Source organism: Hyperolius riggenbachi, chromosome 2 (assembly GCF_040937935.1).
Source record: "Hyperolius riggenbachi isolate aHypRig1 chromosome 2, aHypRig1.pri, whole genome shotgun sequence".
Lineage (NCBI taxonomy): Eukaryota > Metazoa > Chordata > Amphibia > Anura > Hyperoliidae > Hyperolius > Hyperolius riggenbachi.
The window spans coordinates 118916482-118935291 of record NC_090647.1 but is presented as its reverse complement, the minus strand read 5'-3'; the positions used below and the strand labels follow the sequence as shown (position 1 = coordinate 118935291).

Sequence of the window (18810 nt, the reverse complement as noted above, 5' to 3'; positions counted from 1 at the left end):
TCACAATCCCATAACCCTTAAACAACTTTTTAACACCTTCAACTCTCTTCTCCACCCCCCGCCTCCCCCTACAACCACAAGCTTGTCTGCAGAGGACTTTGCAGCATATTTTGTGAGCAAAATTGAAACGCTACAGAACAGCTTTCAAAAGCAACCCTCTTCACCGGTCCAATCACCTCTTCCTTTTTCCTCTCTGCCCGGCAGCTCCCCTACTATTAACTATCCCTCTCCACATAACCACTCACCCACTCAAACCCCCTCCCTGCTAACAACCTTCTCTGCCTTAACTGAACAGCATCTTTCTTCACTAATCTCTAAAGCTCATCTTACTACATGCGCCTCAGACCCTATTCCCTCTCATCTTATCCCCCAGCTCTCCTCCCCCCTCATTCCTGCTTTAACAACACTGTTTAACCTTTCCATCTCAACTGGCATTTTCCCTTCTTCATTTAAACAAGCTATCATAACGCCACTAATCAAAAAACCCTCTTTAGACTCTACTGCCCTTTCTAATTACCGCCCAGTCTCTCTCCTTCCCTTTGCCTCCAAACTGCTGGAACACCACATTTACTCAGAGTTGTCTAACTTTCTCTCTGCTAATTCCCTGTTGGACCCCTTCCAGTCTGGCTTCCGCCCTCAACAATCTACGGAAACCGTTCTCACTAAGGTTGCCAATGACCTCCTAGTTGCTAAAGCCAAAGGCAGATTTTCGGTACTAATACTCCTAGATCTGTCCTCTGCCTTCGACACTGTTGATCATACCCTGCTTCTCCAAACCCTCTCAACACTGGGAATCAAGGGCTTAGCACACTCCTGGCTCAACTCTTACCTGTCTGGACGTTCTTTCATGGTCTCCTATGCCAATACCAACTCCTCTCCACGCCCACTGTCTGTGGGAGTACCACAAGGGTCCGTCCTCGGACCCCTCCTCTTTTCCATTTACACCCATGGCCTGGGACAGATAATAAGCTCTTTTGGGTTTCAATACCACCTCTATGCTGATGACACCCAAATTTATTGTTCTGCCCCAGACCTCTCTACACTACTATCATAAGTCCCCAAATGTCTATCCGCTGTATCTACATTTATGTCATCCCGCTTCCTTAAACTCAATATGAGCAAAACGGAGATTGTAATATTTCCACCTTCGCTCTCTGTTCCACCTCCCACTGTCACAATCAATGTAGAGAACACCCTAATAGCATCAACCCCCAAAGCTCGTTGCCTAGGGGTAACTCTGGACTCTGAGCTCTCCTTTAAACCACATATTAACACTTTAACTACCTCCTGCTACTTCCATCTCAAAAACATTTCCAGAATCCGTCCCTTCCTTTCACAAGAAGCAACTAAAATGCTTGTGCATGCCCTAATCATCTCCCGTCTTGACTACTGCAACACCCTACTCTGTGGTCTACCAAAAAGCAGATTGGCACCTCTCCAATCCCTACTAAACTCTGCGGCCCGTCTCATCCACCTCTCTTCTAGATCCTCTGAGGCAGCCCCTCTCTGCCAATCCCTCCATTGGTTACCAGTTGCCCAAAGGATCCAGTTTAAACTTCTCACACTTGCATACAAAGCTCTACACAAGCTATCGCCTCCATACATTTCCTCTTTAATCTCCAGATACCTCCCCGCTCGGACCCTCCGTTCCTCACAGGAGACCCTTTTGTCCTCCAGCCTAGTCACCTCCTCTCACTCTCGCATCCAAGACTTCTCACGGGCGGTCCCTCTCCTTTGGAACTCTCTCCCTCAACCGGTTCGTCATGCCACGAGTCTGGAAACCTTCAAACGTACTCTGAAAACACACCTGTTCAGACAAGCCTATAATTTGCTATAGGCAGCACTGAAGGCACACTGGCTCACCCACTAATCCATGTGTTTCCTTCCCCTTTGTTTCCTCCCCACTACCCTCTAGATTGTAAGCTCGCAAGGGCAGGGACCTCCTCCTAGTGTTCTCATACTGCTGTAATTTTAACATATGTTATATGTACCAACTACATATCAACTATGTATGCATCTGTATTTACTCTATTCAATGTCATGACTGTACAGTGTCTTGTATTTCTTATGTATATTTGTTCCCCATTATTTGTTTGTACTATGTACAGCGCTACGGAAGATGTTGGCGCTATATAAATAAAAAAAAATAATAAAAATAATTATATATATATATATATATATATATATATATATATATATATATATATATATATATATATTTATATATAAAGATGGACAAAGTCCTGAAAGAGGGACAAATGAGGTGGAAAAAGTGACAGAGGGACAGGGCTCCCAAAAAGGGACTGTCCCTCTGAAAGCACATCTCTATGGCAAATGGGGGCGGAACACCTCACGATAGGTGCATGGAACAGCACAGGATAGTGATCTGGAGGGGCGGGGCAGAGGGCGGCACGATAATGATCTGAGGGGTAGAGCGCTCTGTCATAGCACGAAGGGGGCGGGGCTGGGCACAGTGACACGCCTGGCGAGCAGTGTGGGGCGGGGCTGGGGACGCCTGGCGAGCAGTATGGTTTAGTAACACGGAGGGGGCTGGGCACAGTGACAAGCCTGGCGCTCAGTATAGTTTAGTAACACGGAGGGGGCAGGGCTGGGCACAGTGACACGCCTGGCGCTCAGTATGGTGTAGTAACATGGCGGTGGGTGGGGGGAGATATTCCGGGTGCGGTCTGGGTTAGAGGCGGGGACGTGTGGAGAGCTCTGTCAGTCCCGCCTAGTTTCCGTGTGAGAGCTGAGAGAGGGGAGCCGCCATCCCCCGTGCTGCTGTCCGCGGGAAGATGTCCGCCCTGTCGGCCTGGTTCTGGAACGAGCGATTCTGGTTACCGCAGAATGTCACCTGGGCGGACCTCGCGGATACGGAGAGCGGGGAGCAGTACCCGCGGGCCGGCCACCTCCTCTACGCCTTCCCCACTGCCTTCGGGATATTCGTTCTCAGGTTGCTGTTCGAGAGGTGAGGCGCCGCTGTCACGTGACCTGACACCCCCTCGTGACCCCACTCAGTGTATCTATACATATATGTTTATGGAGCTGCCATTCACGCCGATCAGAATGTATGAGCCTTTTGTCTGTACTAGTCCCCAGAGTCACGGATAATGAGGGAACATCCTCTGTCATGCATGCTTCCACTCTGATCACAGTACACCCCCTCTGCCTGCACATCCAGTGACAGCAGCCATCATAATACATTTTATTTATGTCACTGATGATCACACTATAGACCACTGATTCTGAACATCTCTCATCTGACAGTGATCAGGAAATACACCCACTTTCCTGTACATCCCTCTTTAGACGACAATACATGCAGCTCTACCTAGACAACACATTGACAATAAGCATGTCACATACTCTTCTGCCTGTGCATACCTCTCTGCCTGTACTAAGACGATGATCATTGTACATGCCTCTCTGCCTGTGCTAAGACAGTGATCATTGCACGTGCCTCTCTGCCTGTACCAAGACAGTGATCATTGTACATGCCTCTCTGCCTGTACCAAGACAGTGATCATTGTACGTGCCTCTCTGCCTGTACCAAGACAGTGATCATTGCACATGCCTCTCTGCCTGTGCTAAGACAGTGATGATTGTACATACCTCTCTGCCTGTACCAAGACAGTGATCATTGTACATGCCTCTCTGCCTGTACCAAGACAGTGATCATTGTACATGCCTCTCTGCCTGTACCAAGACAGTGATCATTGTACATGCCTCTCTGCCTGTACCAAGACAGTGATCATTGTACATGCCTCTCTGCCTGTGCCAAGACAGTGATCATTGTACGTGCCTCTCTGCCTGTGCCAAGACAGTGATCATTGTACGTGCCTCTCTGCCTGTGCCAAGACAGTGATCATTGTACGTGCCTCTCTGCCTGTGCCAAGACAGTGATCATTGTACGTGCCTCTCTGCCTGTGCTAAGACAGTGATCATTGTACGTGCCTCTCTGCCTGTGCTAAGACAGTGATCATTGTACGTGCCTCTCTGCCTGTGCTAAGACAGTGATCATTGTACGTGCCTCTCTGCCTGTGCCAAGACAGTGATCATTGCACGTGCCTCTCTGCCTGTGCCAAGACAGTGATCATTGCACGTGCCTCTCTGCCTGTGCCAAGACAGTGGTCATTGCACGTGCCTCTCTGCCTGTGCCAAGACAGTGGTCATTGCACGTGCCTCTCTGCCTGTGCCAAGACAGTGGTCATTGCATGTGCCTCTCTGCCTGTGCCAAGACAGTGGTCATTGCACGTGCCTCTCTGCCTGTGCCAAGACAGTGGTCATTGCACGTGCCTCTCTGCCTGTGCCAAGACAGTGGTCATTGCACGTGCCTCTCTGCCTGTGCCAAGACAGTGGTCATTGCACGTGCCTCTCTGCCTGTGCCAAGACAGTGGTCATTGCACGTGCCTCTCTGCCTGTGCCAAGACAGTGGTCATTGCACGTGCCTCTCTGCCTGTGCCAAGACAGTGGTCCTTGCACGTGCCTCTCTGCCTGTGCCAAGACAGTGGTCCTTGCACGTGCCTCTCTGCCTGTGCCAAGACAGTGGTCCTTGCACGTGCCTCTCTGCCTGTGCCAAGACAGTGGTCCTTGCACGTGCCTCTCTGCCTGTGCCAAGACAGTGGTCCTTGCACGTGCCTCTCTGCCTGTGCCAAGACAGTGGTCCTTGCACGTGCCTCTCTGCCTGTGCTAAGACAGTGGTCCTTGCACGTGCCTCTCTGCCTGTGCTAAGACAGTGGTCCTTGCACGTGCGCCTCTGCCTGTGCTAAGACAGTGGTCCTTGCACGTGCGCCTCTGCCTGTGCTAAGACAGTGGTCCTTGCACGTGCGCCTCTGCCTGTGCTAAGACAGTGGTCCTTGCACGTGCGCCTCTGCCTGTGCTAAGACAGTGGTCCTTGCACGTGCGCCTCTGCCTGTGCTAAGACAGTGGTCCTTGCACGTGCGCCTCTGCCTGTGCTAAGACAGTGGTCCTTGCACGTGCGCCTCTGCCTGTGCTAAGACAGTGGTCCTTGCACGTGCGCCTCTGCCTGTGCTAAGACAGTGGTCCTTGCACGTGCGCCTCTGCCTGTGCTAAGACAGTGGTCCTTGCACGTGCGCCTCTGCCTGTGCTAAGACAGTGGTCCTTGCACGTGCGCCTCTGCCTGTGCTAAGACAGTGGTCCTTGCACGTGCGCCTCTGCCTGTGCTAAGACAGTGGTCCTTGCACGTGCGCCTCTGCCTGTGCTAAGACAGTGGTCCTTGCACGTGCGCCTCTGCCTGTGCTAAGACAGTGGTCCTTGCACGTGCGCCTCTGCCTGTGCTAAGACAGTGGTCCTTGCACGTGCGCCTCTGCCTGTGCCAAGACAGTGGTCCTTGCACGTGCGCCTCTGCCTGTGCCAAGACAGTGGTCCTTGCACGTGCGCCTCTGCCTGTGCCAAGACAGTGATCATTGTACGTGCCTCTCTGCCTGTGCCAAGACAGTGATCATTGCACGTGCCTCTCTGCCTGTGCCAAGACAGTGATCATTGCACGTGCCTCTCTGCCTGTGCCAAGACAGTGATCATTGCACGTGCCTCTCTGCCTGTGCCAAGACAGTGATCATTGCACGTGCCTCTCTGCCTGTGCCAAGACAGTGATCATTGCACGTGCCTCTCTGCCTGTGCCAAGACAGTGGTCATTGCACGTGCCTCTCTGCCTGTGCCAAGACAGTGGTCCTTGCACGTGCCTCTCTGCCTGTGCCAAGACAGTGGTCCTTGCACGTGCGCCTCTGCCTGTGCCAAGACAGTGGTCCTTGCACGTGCCTCTCTGCCTGTGCTAAGACAGTGGTCCTTGCACGTGCCTTACTTGCCTGTGCATTTCTCTGGCACTGATCACTATACATCTCTGCTGGTTATATTTTTCTGGCACTGATCCCTATACATAAATCTCTGTCTGTACTTTGCTGAGGCACTGATTACTGTGTATACCTTTATACCTGTGTATTTCTTTCGCAATGATCACTGTACATTCCTCTCTTGTCTGTACATCCCTCTGACACTGATCACTGTACATTGCTGAGGCAATGATCACTGTACTTTCCTATGCATCAATCTGGCACTGATTACGGGTACATACCTCTCTACCTGTACATTGATAAGACCTTGAACTGTGTGCATGCCTCACTTGCCCGTACATCCCTCTGGCACTGATCACTGTACATACCTCTCTGCTTGTACATTGCTAAGACATTGATCACTGTACATGCCCCTCTGCCTGTACATTGCACTGGCAATGACCACTGTACATGCCACTCTTACTTGTACATACCTCTGGCACCGATTACTGTAAAATACCTCTCTGCCTGTGCATTACTCTGGCATTGATCGTGGTTCATATGTACCTCTTTGCCTGTACTTTAGTGTAATACTGGTTAAGGTACGTACCCCTCTGCCTCTACATCCTTATGGCACTGAGCATCGTACATACCCTTCTACCTTTACATCCCTTGACACTGTTAATGGTACAGATCCTCTGTCTGTACATTCCTGTGGCACAGATCATGAGGATGTGTACCCCATTTTGTGGCAATGATTTTGTGAAATGTACCCTGAGAATCCTTTTTTTATAACATCCCCTATTGCTTACTCCCTTTTTGTGATACTTCTAAACCCTTTATGATATGCGTTCTGCATACAAAGCTCACCTCTGTGATGGTATTTTTTTTTTCTTTCTGACGCACTAATCTATGCCTCTACTGTTTATGGCATGGATCACACTTTGACCTTTTGACAACATCCTGTCATTTACACCTTTTAGCTACTGTTATATCATGCTCCCCCCTTCCTGTGCTGCATGTGGCTGTGCATCTTACACTTACATATAATAGGCTGGATCACTTTTTATTTTGCTATGTAAGCATACAGTGGAGGAAATAATTATTTGACCCCTCACTGATTTTGTAAGTTTGTCCAATGACAAAGAAATGAAAAGTCTCAGAACAGTATCATTTCAATGGTAGGTTTATTTTAACAGTGGCAGATAGCACATCAAAAGGAAAATCGAAAAAATAACCTTAAATAAAAGATAGCAACTGATTTGCATTTCATTGAGTGAAATAAGTTTTTGAACCCTCTAACAATAAAAGACTTAATACTTAGTGGAAAAACCCTTGTTTGCAAGCACAGAGGTCAAACGTTTCTTGTAATTGATGACCAAGTTTGCACACATTTTAGGAGGAATGTTGGTCCACTCCTCTTTGCAGATCATCTCTAAATCCCTAAGGTTTCGAGGCAGTCTCTGTGCAACTCTGAGCTTGAGCTCCCTCCATAGGTTTTCTATTGGATTAAGGTCCGGAGACTGACTAGGTCACTCCATGACCTTAATGTGCTTCTTCTTGTGCCACTCCTTTGTTGCCTTTGCTGTATGTTTTGGGTCATTGTCGTGCTGGAACACCCATCCACGACCCATTTTCAGTTTCCTGGCAGAGGGAAGGAGGTTGCCGTTCAGGATTTCATGATACATGGCTCCGTCTATTTTCCCGTTAATGCGATTAAGTTGTCCTGTGCCCTTAGCAGAAAAACACCCCCAGAGCAAAATGTTTCCACCCCCATGCTTGACAGTGGGGACGGTGTTTTGGGGGTCATAGGCAGCATTTTTCTTCCTCCAAACACAGCGAGTTGAGTTAATGCCAAAGAGCTGTATTTTGGTCTCATCAGACCACAGCACCTTCTCCCAGTCACTCACAGAATCATTAAGGTGTTCATTGGCAAACTTCAGACGGGCCTGCACATGTGCCTTCTTGAGCAGGGGGACCTTGCGAGCCCTGCAGGATTTTAATCCATTGCGGTGTAATGTGTTTCCAATGGTTTTCTTGGTGACTGTGGTCCCTGCTAATTTGAGGTCATTCACTAACTCCTCCCGTGTAGTTCTAGGATGCTTTTTCACCTTTCTCAGAACCATTGACACCCCACGAGGTAAGATCTAGCGAGGTTGATTGATGGTCATTTTGTGCTCCTTCCATTTTCGAACAATCGCACCAACAGTTGTCACCTTCTCTCCCAGCTTCTTGCTAATGGTTTTGTAGCCCATTCCAGCCTTGTGCAGGTCTACAATTTTGTCTCTGACATCCTTGGACAGCTCTTTGGTCTTTCCCATGTTGGAGAGTTTGGAGTCTGCTTGATTGATTGATTCTGTGGACAGGTGTCTTTTATACAGGTGACTAGTTAAGACAGGTGTCCTTAATGAGGGTGACTAATTGAGTAGAAGTGTCTAACCACTCTGTGGGAGCCAGAACTCTTAATGGTTGGTAGGGGTTCAAAAACTTATTTCACTCAATGAAATGCAAATCAGTTGCTATCTTTTATTTAAGGTTATTTTTTCGATTTTCCTTTTGTTGTGCTATCTGCCACTGTTAAAATAAACCTACCATTGAAATGAAACTGTTCTGAGACTTTTCATTTCTTTGTCATTGGACAAACTTACAAAATCAGTGAGGGGTCAAATAATTATTTCCTCCACTGTAAAGACATTGCATGGGACAGAGAGAGTTGCTGAACTGATAGGGAACTGGCTAATGGACAGAAAACAGAGAGTTGTGGTCAATGGATCATACTCAAAATGGGAGACTGTTAGCAGTGGGGTACCACAGGGGTCTGTTCTGGGTCCAGTGCTCTTCAATTTATTTATTAATGACCTAGTAGATGCAATAGTGAGCAATGTTGCTATTTTTGCAGACTATGCAAAATTGTGCAGAATCATCAACTCTCAGGAAGATAGTGTCATATTGCAACAGGATCTGGATAGGATGGCTATATGGGCACATACATGGCAGATGAAATTCAATGTTGAAAAATGTAAAGTCATGCATTTTGGTCGTACCAATGGTCTAGAACCATACAAAATAAATGGGATACAGTTGGGGACATCAAACCTGGAGAAGGAGTTATGCTACGTACACACATGCGACAACGATCGTTCGTTATGAACGACGAACAAGGTTTTAATTGAAGAAAGAACGACCAAAGTTAGTTTTAAAAGGTGTGTAACGATCTGATTGTTAAAACGAACGTTACATCACATAAAGCAACTATTGCGCTTGCGCATAAAAATGAAAAGTTCCATGGAGAAATAGTGAAATGCGCATGTCAAGCCTAGTACGAACGACCGTTTCCAACGATGTGCTACTTTTGCAAACGATCGTCGTTGGGAAAAATCCGCCAAGCTAGATAGTTCCTTTTGAACGATCTAGCTCATCCGTCGTTAGACTTAATAGTCGTTAGCTGCTTTTTTTTTCAAACGATCGTCGTTTGAAATGATCGGGGAACGATCGTTTCAAACGACTATAGTCGCATGTGTGTACGCACCTTTAGGAGTACTCATCGACAACAAGTTAAATAATCATACTCAATGCCAAGCTGCTGCAGCTAAAGCTGACAAAATTTTGGGGTGCATTAAAAGGGAAATAAAAACTTGAGATGCTAGCATAATATTGCCCCTGTTTAACTCTCTATTAAGGCCACATCTGGAATATGGAATTCAGTTCTGGGCACCACATTACAAAAAAGATATTGCAGTTTTGGAGCAGGTGCAGAGACGAGCAACAAAATTGATATGTGGGATGGAAGGTCTCACTTACCAAGAAACACTACCCTAATCCTTTCTGCCAATAACTTCTTGATGCACCCCTCCTTTTGTGTCACCAGCCCCTCCCTCTAGATTGTAAGCCTTTGGCAGGGCCCTCTTCCCTTGTGTATCATACTTGATTGTGTGCACTTTACCCAGAATTTGGAACTGGTAATTTTTTACCACTACCACTAAACTGGGTTTATTTAGTCTAGAGAAAAGAAGCCTTAGATGGGATCTAATTAACATGTATAAATAAATCAGAGGGCAATATAATAGCTTGGCGGATGAGCTTTTTGTCCCTAGGCCTTCTCAAAGGACTAGAGGACATGATCTGTGCATGGAGGAAAAACGTTTTAGCCATTTATTTAGGAAAGGGTTCTTTTACAGTAAGAGTGATTAAGATGTGGAATGCATTGCCACAGGAAGTCGTTAGGGCAAACTCTATACCTGCATTTAAAAGGGGCTTAGATGCTTTCCTTGCGTTGAAAGACATCCATGGTTACAATTACTAGGTAATGCCTAATGATGTTGATCCAGGGATTTTATCTGATTGCCCTCTGGAGTCGGGAAGGAATTTTTCCCTTTTGGGGCTAATTGGACCATGCCTTGTAAGGGTTTTTTCACCTTCCTCTGGATCAACGGGGATATGTGAGGGAGCAGATGCGATGTCACAAGGCTGATTCCCGAGTTAGTTCCTGCCGAAATTGATCGGCCTGCAGTGTATGGGCATCCAGCAGATCTCTCTCTAATCGGATTCAGTCAGAGAGAGCTGTCTCTGTTGATCTGCCCATACATCGTCTGGTGTATATACACCTTTAGTGCTACCAGTCAAGATGAAAAGAAAAATACTGTATAAACTTTATTTACCTAACCCTAACATGACAGCGGACAGGCTTTTCCTCCTCCCTCTCCCTTATGGAGGGAGGATGCTGGGACCCACATCAGTAATACAGAGCCACCATGGGCATGTGATAAAAGCCAATGCTACCACATCCTCGCTCCCTCCAGGAAAGCTCAGTAGTTTGGGAATATGCCAGAGCCCTGAGGTCCTGTCTTCACCTTCTCCCCATCACAATATCTGCCACCCATTGTCCCCAGCCTACAATAGCATCTTCCATGACTAAACAGTAGATCATGGGAAGCGAGGTAAGAAGCGGCTCCATTCAGAATATGCAGGTATTGTGGAGTAAGAGCCAATATGCGAGAACATGTAAGCAGTTATTGTTACCCTAGTCAGTGTATTTCGGTGCAGAACACAGCAGGGGCCCCTGTCAGTTTCAGTGAAACAATGTAGAGTTCAACCCCTGTCAGTGTTGCTTCACCCGGGTTCTTTTTATGCCCTCCTGGAAATATTTGAGAACACACTGGCGGTGACATGTAAGGTAAAGAAAATTACTTTGTAATGCTGTGAACACATGATACAACTTCCTTTCCGTTCGACGGAATTGAACCGATGATTCCTGACATGTCTGATCGTCTCCCGATTGGTAACGGGATTGATTTTGACAAATTATCATTGGAAAAATCAATCCCGTTATCGAGCAGGAGCAGTTACTTGGACATGTACATATACGATGCAACTTCCTGTCAAATTACCTCTCAATCTGACTGGAAATTGCATCATGTCTACCCAGCATAAAAGGACACAGGGAATGATCATGGTAGATGACAGCTTTATTTCTTCTTCAGAAATGCTGCTTGATCGGCTATCAGTCTGATCCCTTCACCTTTTAATGCTCTCTAAATTAGTAACCGAGTCAGGGAAAAAGGGCGCAGCGTGGCTGAGGACATTTGGACCCGCCATGGGCTGTAATGTGAATTATGGCTATAGCGTTGCACAGTTAATAATTTGGACGCTGGCAAAAGACTGAGCCAAAATTATGGTAAAAAACAGTGGAATTCGGGTACCAGCAGTAGCTGGAAGCCGAAATGGGTCTTACCTCCAGCACTTTATAGGGGGAATAGTAATTAACGCCGCTGGGGAATTTGCCACAGCAGGGTGAGCCTTTTTCTGGCTTCACCCTGCACCCAAATTGCCCGGCACCCTTTTTGCATGTTTGCTGCAGACCTGTGACCTGACTCATGTCTGGCTCCACTGGCAGTATGCCAACTCCAGTTGTGATTCAGGCCATGAAAGCATATCAGCCAGGCAGATGTTATATTTTAAAGGGAAATAAAGTGTCAGCCTCCATGCGGCTCTTCTTTCAGGTTCCTTTTAACCCTTAAAACTTCCGGGGAAAATAGCAATTAGCTGCATTACATTTTTCTTTAGGTGATCGCTGTCGTATTCTCCTTTTTGTAGCTCAGCCTCCTGTTCCTTTCCCCTCTGCTCTAGTCAGAAACTGATATTGATGCTTAGTCACGTATGCCAGTCAGTGATGTAATCACTTGTGTACAAGTGTCAAAATGCTATCTAAACTTCTGAACCAGGCTTAAAGAGTATCTGAATTTCTTACAGGACAGATATGTCATTTTGAATTTTTCACTGCAGCATGCTTACCTCATGTTTGGTTCTGTACTTATAGCCAGCTCACTTGGAAGACAATTATTTATCTCAGAAGCAAGAAACACTAGAAAAAGACCATGCCCTTATGAGTGTACAATGTAGAGGGTAGTGGGGTAGGGACACTAGGCAAGATTATGAAGGGGCCAGTGAATGAGGCAGCAACATTTAGGCTACTTGCACACCAAGACGTTGCGTTAGGTGCTACGTTAAGGTCGCATAACGTGCACCTAACGCAACGTATGGTGGTGCGGGAGAGGATGGTAGAGTGAGCCGCGTTAGGCGGCTCTATCCGTATAAGGTCTCCCAGAGTGGTGCTGATTGGCCGGCGGGACCACGTGATGCAGAGCGAGACACTCCGCATCACGTGATCCCGCCGGCCAATCAGCGGCCGCCAGTGCAGTGAATATTAAGTAGCCATGTGCGCGGCTACTGTAGCTGCATCTCCCCGCCTCCTCTCCGCCCCCCACTGAGCATGTGCAAACAGTCTAACGCGGCTTAAGCCGCTGTAACGCCATAGCATGTTGCACTTTCGACAGAACGGCAGAACGTGCAGCGTTACATGTAACTCATCGTGGGCTGTGTGAACAGCCCACTTGTGTTACATTGCTGTGCGTTGGGGGAGCGTTACAGGCGCACTAACGTGCGCCTGTAACGTCTTAGTGTGTAAGCAGCCTTAGTGCAGATGTGCATATTTGTTTAAACAGAGACCACAATTGCACACTTGTCTGAAGAAGTGTTTTAAGGACGTGGTTAAAGGTTTTCAGGTTCAGAGAGTGGTAGACAAGGTGAGGAAGAGTTTCAGAGATAAGATGAAACTCATAAGATATCTCATAAGAGGGATATGAAAATGAGAGGAAGTCGTGAAATAGAGGTGATCTTACACAGAAATTCTGCATCCAGTGGGCCCAATTGAAGTGCATGATTCATGACCATGTCAATTGTGAAACCAACAAAATTAAGGAACTTGGGAATTTTCTGTACACAATGTACTCTTGGAATAATTGCAAAAAGCAATATCTAGCTCATCTTAAATTAAAAAAAATGCTAGCTGCAGATTGAAATGGAAGGGTCATTTTTGTCTGGCTGAGACATGGTTGCTCTTGATGCCTTTGTGACAGAAGGAAGTTGCCCGTAAGGATGAAGGAACAGTTTTAAGAAAAACAAAACTACCTGCTCATGTTCAGGTAGAGGCCTCTATCCTGCCAGTCATACAGGGAAGTGGCCCCCTCCTTGGACACAAGCAGGTACAGGTTTGCCTCTTTGTGCTCTCTCACCCCTACAGCTTCCTCCCATAAGACTCCTCAGGGCTGGGAAGAAGGTTGCTTAAAATTCTGATGATACAGATCAGGGACCAGAGACCAGAGTTAAGTTTCCATCAGAATCGAATTCTGCAGGGCCCCAATAATGCAGTGTCTGTTAACATGTGCACACTCGCATGCAAATCCTTTCATCCTAATCTATCATCTAGAAACTACTGCTATCATTAGCTAAGTTAGGCCTCCTTACCATGGACTTTTGAGCTGTGTGCTCAGCAAGCAGTTACCAGGCAGCAACAAGCAGGTACCAGGCAGCAGTGAGCAGTTGTGAGAGTTTGATAGACATTTCACTGCCTATCAACAGTGCGTGCAAAAGTGGGCTCAAAAGCTGGGGGTCTTTGTTACAAAAGAATACATTGTCTTGCATAACACCGCGTTGAGGTACCCCAGAATTTGTATAAGTCCTAATTATGGCCCTATTAGACAAGACAAGACAAATAACATTTATATTGCGCTTTTCTCCTTGCGGACTCAAAGCACCAGAGCAGAGCAGCAGCCACTAGGGCGCGCTCTATTGGCAGTAGCAGTGTAAGGGAGACTTGCCAAAGGTCTCCTACTGAATTAGTGCTGGCTTACTGAACAGGCAGAGCCGAGATTCGAATCCTGGTCTCCTGTGTCAGAGGCAGAGCCCTTAACCATTACACCATCAGCCAACTGCTTTACATGTATAGAGCAAACATTTGTTGCATCAAACCTATCGAAAGATTATAAACACATATCCTGCCACCCCCTCTCAGGCCTCATTCACACTATGGCCGCTTTTTATCAGCGCATCAATGTTACAGATTGATACATGTTGCTGAAAAGTGGACAGAAGCGCACTAGTTTGAATGAGGACAGAGTGCATCAAACTAATCCCAAAAGGGCCCAAATACTGTGCAGATAAGTTCCTTGGCAACATCCAAGTGACATTTTGCTCCTGTGAAGAAGGGAGGAGAGAAGACATCACTGGTATTGACAACGTGATTTCTGTTGTTTTAGTAAGGAGGAAACCAGTGGACTTGGGTGTCGATTTTTTTTTTTTTATTTATTTATTATTGTACAGGATCCGGCAAGCCTGATCATTAAAGGAAACCTCAGGCAAAAAAAAAAAGTTTCACTTACCTGGAGCTTCTACCAGCCCCATGCAGTCATCCTGTGCCCTCGTGGCTACTCACTGCTGCTCTATTCCCCCGCTGCCAGCTAGTTTCGTCTTTTCCGCATTGCGTACATTTTTACGCATTCCTGCTGGTGCAGGAACATTAACACATACATTTTTACGCGTTAGTAGGCAACGCATAACAATTGTACGCGTTGCACTACTAACGCATAAAAACGTATGTGTTAATGTTCCTGCACCAGCGGGAAAGCGTAAAAATGTACGCAATGTGGCCCGCCAACCCCGAGGTTGGCAAAAACGTAAGTAGCTGGGGGGGGGGGGGAAGACAACAGTGAGTGACCTAAGAGGGCACAGGATGGCTGCATGGGGCTGGTAGAAGCCCCAGGTAAGTGACACTCTTTAGTTTAGGCCAGATTTCCTTTGGCTGTACATTGCAATTATGCAGCTTTGCCTTTTGAAAAAGTAATTCTCATTCACTTGGAAAAAAAAAAAATCGAATGTGGGGATTTTGCCACAATTCTAATCGAAGTGAACAAGAATGCGTTTTTCAAAATGAAAATGCAACACAAAGGCAGCCAGTTGAAATTGGATTGCAGAAGTGCTTTTAGTGCTGGCGTGACATTACAGCTGTGTTTCTGAAACATTAGTTGAAGGATAATTGCAAGTTAAGATTTATCTTCACAGAAAGCTTTAAATGGAGCTTCTTATTCTTATTAATAATTCAAATGTACAAGGGCTGATTGAGAATTGAGGCTTCCCAGGAGGGTAGACAGGGGAAAGCTGTGGTGGTGTTTGTGAATGGTGTGTGTCAAGATGAATGACCTGATTTAGGCCACCTTCTGCAGGAATCGCACTTGGAGGGATCGTACACAGTGTCCACGAATGCAGAACCGCACCAGATGTGTCCATTCATGTTGCTCAGTGGGCTGGTCCACATCTAATGCAGTTCCTGCAAGCAAGATAAACCTTGCTGCATGCAGCAAATTAATGCACGCTGCATGTGACTAGAATTGTGGACAGTGCACATTATAAACATGGCTATGGAACACTAGTCGTTTCCATGGACGTAGATGTAAACCCTCCCTGGTGATGGGAGCGCATGCAGGGCCAGGCTGCGCATGTGCAGAGTGCCCCAGGCTTGAGAACTTTCCAGGGGGAATTGTGCAGGATCCAAATGGCACAGGAGGGCCCCCCCAAGTCTGAATTCTCTGCATCTTGTTGACCATCTCTCCTAGCGTCTGCTGACTGCTTGCAGCCAGCTTTATGTTGCGAAACCAAAGTGTTATTGCACTATCTTTTAGTACATTTGTATTTATTTTTATGCAATTACAGAAAATATGCATGAGCTTAGGCTTTTTCGATTAATTTACGTGAATAGCAGGATAACAGAGCTTTGATCAGGTATGGGTAGGGTGAGTACATGTGACACCTTAAAGGGACACTTAAGTCAAACAAAAAAAATGAGTTTTACTCACCTAGGGCTTCCAATAGCCCCCTGCAGCTGTCTGGTGCCCTCGCCGTCTCCCTCCGATCCTCCTGGCCCCACCGGCAGTCACTTCCTGTTTCGGTGACAGGAGCTGACAGGCTGGGGACGCGAGGGATTCTTTGCGTTCCCAGACACATTAGCACCCTCTATGCTGCTATATGGTATATGATATATGCTATAGCAGCATAGATGGCGCTATTGTGGCCAGGAACGTGAAGAATCACTCGCGTCCCCAGCCTGTCAGCTCCTGTCACCGAAACAGGAAGTGACTGCCAGCGGGGCCAGGAGGATCGGAGGGAGACGGCGAGGGCACCGGACAGCTGCAGGGGGCTATTGGAAGCCCCAGGTGAGTAAAACTCATTTTTTTTGTTTGACTTAAGTGTCCCTTTAAGGCAGCAGACGCACAATGAGATTTTCTGGCAGATTTACTGCCAGATCAATTATTTCCAACGTGTCTGATCAGATCTCTGAGCGATTTTTCTATAGAAGTGAAAGGAAAGTCGTTAGGAAATCAGATGGGACATGTTGGAAATAATCGATCAGCAGTGAATCTGACAGAAAATCTAATCGTGTGTACCTAGCATTGGATCTTTACCAAGAAAGAAAAAGATTTGACCAGGAACACTTGAGTTTGTAGATTACAGGCAATGTTTACCCACAAGCCTTGAACAGCCTCTTCGTAAAAGACAACACCAGTTCTAGGTGGTTGCAGCTGTTACGCTATTGTTTGCATAGTATGTAAAGGGCAAAGGATCAATGGAAAATAGTTGTATGCTTGTAAGAAGCACAGCCATCTACTTCATAAGTCCTATCCAGAGCCTAAGGGCTTGTTTCCACTGTTGTGGTGCGGAATCGCCTGGATTCCACCGCGGATGAAATCGCATGCGGATGCGTTTCCGCATGCGGATTGCCCCGCGATTTCGCATGGCAAGGAGCCAGGCGAATTTAACCATGTCACTGCCTGTGTAAAGCTCCATTGCTTTACATGCAAAATCGCAGGGAAATCCGCATGACTAAGCCGCATGCGATTTCCCTATTAAAAGCATTGCGGGCGATTCGCCCGCATCCCTGCCGCACGCGAAATCTGACGGCCCTGCCGTGCAGATTTCCCCCGCACGCCAAAACGCACCCGCACGACGCACAAGTGGAAACAATCCCATCCACTTGTATTGACTATGCGAATCCGCATGCAGGCACCGCTATAGTGGAAACAAGCCCTAACACAATCTTTTCTCTTTGAAATAAACCAGCAGCTTCCTTTATTGTGCAGTCATAGTCTGCTCCTCGTTTGTGAAGGACATTCTTATTAGAAAGTCAGGTACTGTAGTCATTTGCCGAATGCCTTGGATTCTGTCCTTACCTGAGGTATTCTGTGCAACAAGCTCACCTTGAAATGAATTATTTGGTAGGCTGGGCCTCTGCAGTTATTATGTTCACATCCCATATCAAGTTTAGTTATCAAATTAGGGCACCTTATCTGTCGTGACCTAAACATTAGATTATGGGAAATGTGCAGGAATATTCCATCTAAATAGCAACATGCTGACTGACATTGTTTTCTGGCACAGCTTTAACATTGTTACATCTCATCCCATTGGTGGAGGTCACATGTTAAAAAGCACTGCTCACAGTCTCCAGAGAGTTTACCTTGTACTGTACATAACTGTAAAGACTGATACAGCCTGCATACTCCCCCCCCCCCCCCCCCCCCCCATAATAGAAAGCATGTGACTTAGTGAGCCATAAACTGCTGCTTGGGAACCCTTGAGTTTTTATAATGTTGGTTCTAGGGCAGATGCAGGAAGGTGAAGACACATCAGCCTCTAGTCTGTTCATGAGGAGACAGGTGTCTTTATATCTTTATTGACAGATTTGGCCCAGGACAGCACTGCATCTTGCACCAGAATAGGATCACTAGGTTTCAAGGACAACGCTGCGCCCGCCCCCGTACAGAGATGTTGTTCACACTTTGATTGGCAATTGTCTGCTACTAATGGAGACTTCCGCATCGTGCAGGTTGACTAAAGCGGAAGTGACGTCATGCGCACAGCGGCAATTGCCGCTGGAGCGCATGCGTCACAAGGTCCGGCCCCGGTGCTAATGGGCCAATTAGGGAGCATTAGAGAGTATTCGTAACGTGATCCGGATACAGCACAGTGAGGACGCCGCTCTGCACTTCAGCTTCAGTTGCCTTGCTGCTATCGCACTACATGGACTTGCTTGCCTGTGATCAAGAGGCCTTTGTTGCCTCAAAACAGTATTGCAATTTTGGACTACTATATCTCCTCCCTCTCTGATTTTGCCTATACATAGTATACTGGGACTTCTTGTTCTATTATTTGAAGGCTCTATTACCACTATATGACATTATGCTGTATACATATGTATTCCGTACTGGTGTTTCTGTACATGTGTTTTTGATACCTTTTTCTGAGCATTAATATAAGTATTGCATACAAAAATGTGCTTGTGTGTGTACTTTTTATTGTGTATTTGTTATATTACACTGCACCCAAGCCTTAGTGATATTGTATACTGCTTGATGTATGAGAATTATGTGGGTGTGCAGACCCCAATGTAAATATATGAGATTGTGTAAATGCCCTTAGCTGACCTCTCTGACAAAGCAAAAGGGAGTGTTCATTTGCCATATGGCTCTTAGGCCTTGTTCACATTGGGTTCGGCTCCCGTGTCTGTCTGCGGCTTTTTTTTCCACGTTTCTTTTTAAAGCATTTTCCGGCGATTTTCTGCGCGTTCGCTTGTTTTTGTTTCCGTCTTTTGATCAGGAAAAAATAAATACAATGTATATTTTGAAAAAACAAA

The 18810-nt window shown here is 46.6% G+C and overlaps 1 protein-coding gene across 2 annotated transcripts in view; it reads left to right on the top strand.

Moving 5' to 3' along the window:
* Positions 1–2658: 2658 nt before the first annotated feature.
* Positions 2659–18810, top strand: part of CERS5 (ceramide synthase 5) — a 134213-nt gene continuing 118061 nt past the window's right edge. The window contains exon 1 of one of the 2 annotated variants that reach the window (XM_068267276.1): positions 2659–2968. In XM_068267276.1, the coding sequence (XP_068123377.1) occupies positions 2796–2968 (173 nt within the window). In that variant the 5' untranslated portion in view covers positions 2659–2795. The remainder of the gene's footprint in view (positions 2969–18810) is intronic. The other variant, XM_068267275.1, reaches the window with a different exon arrangement.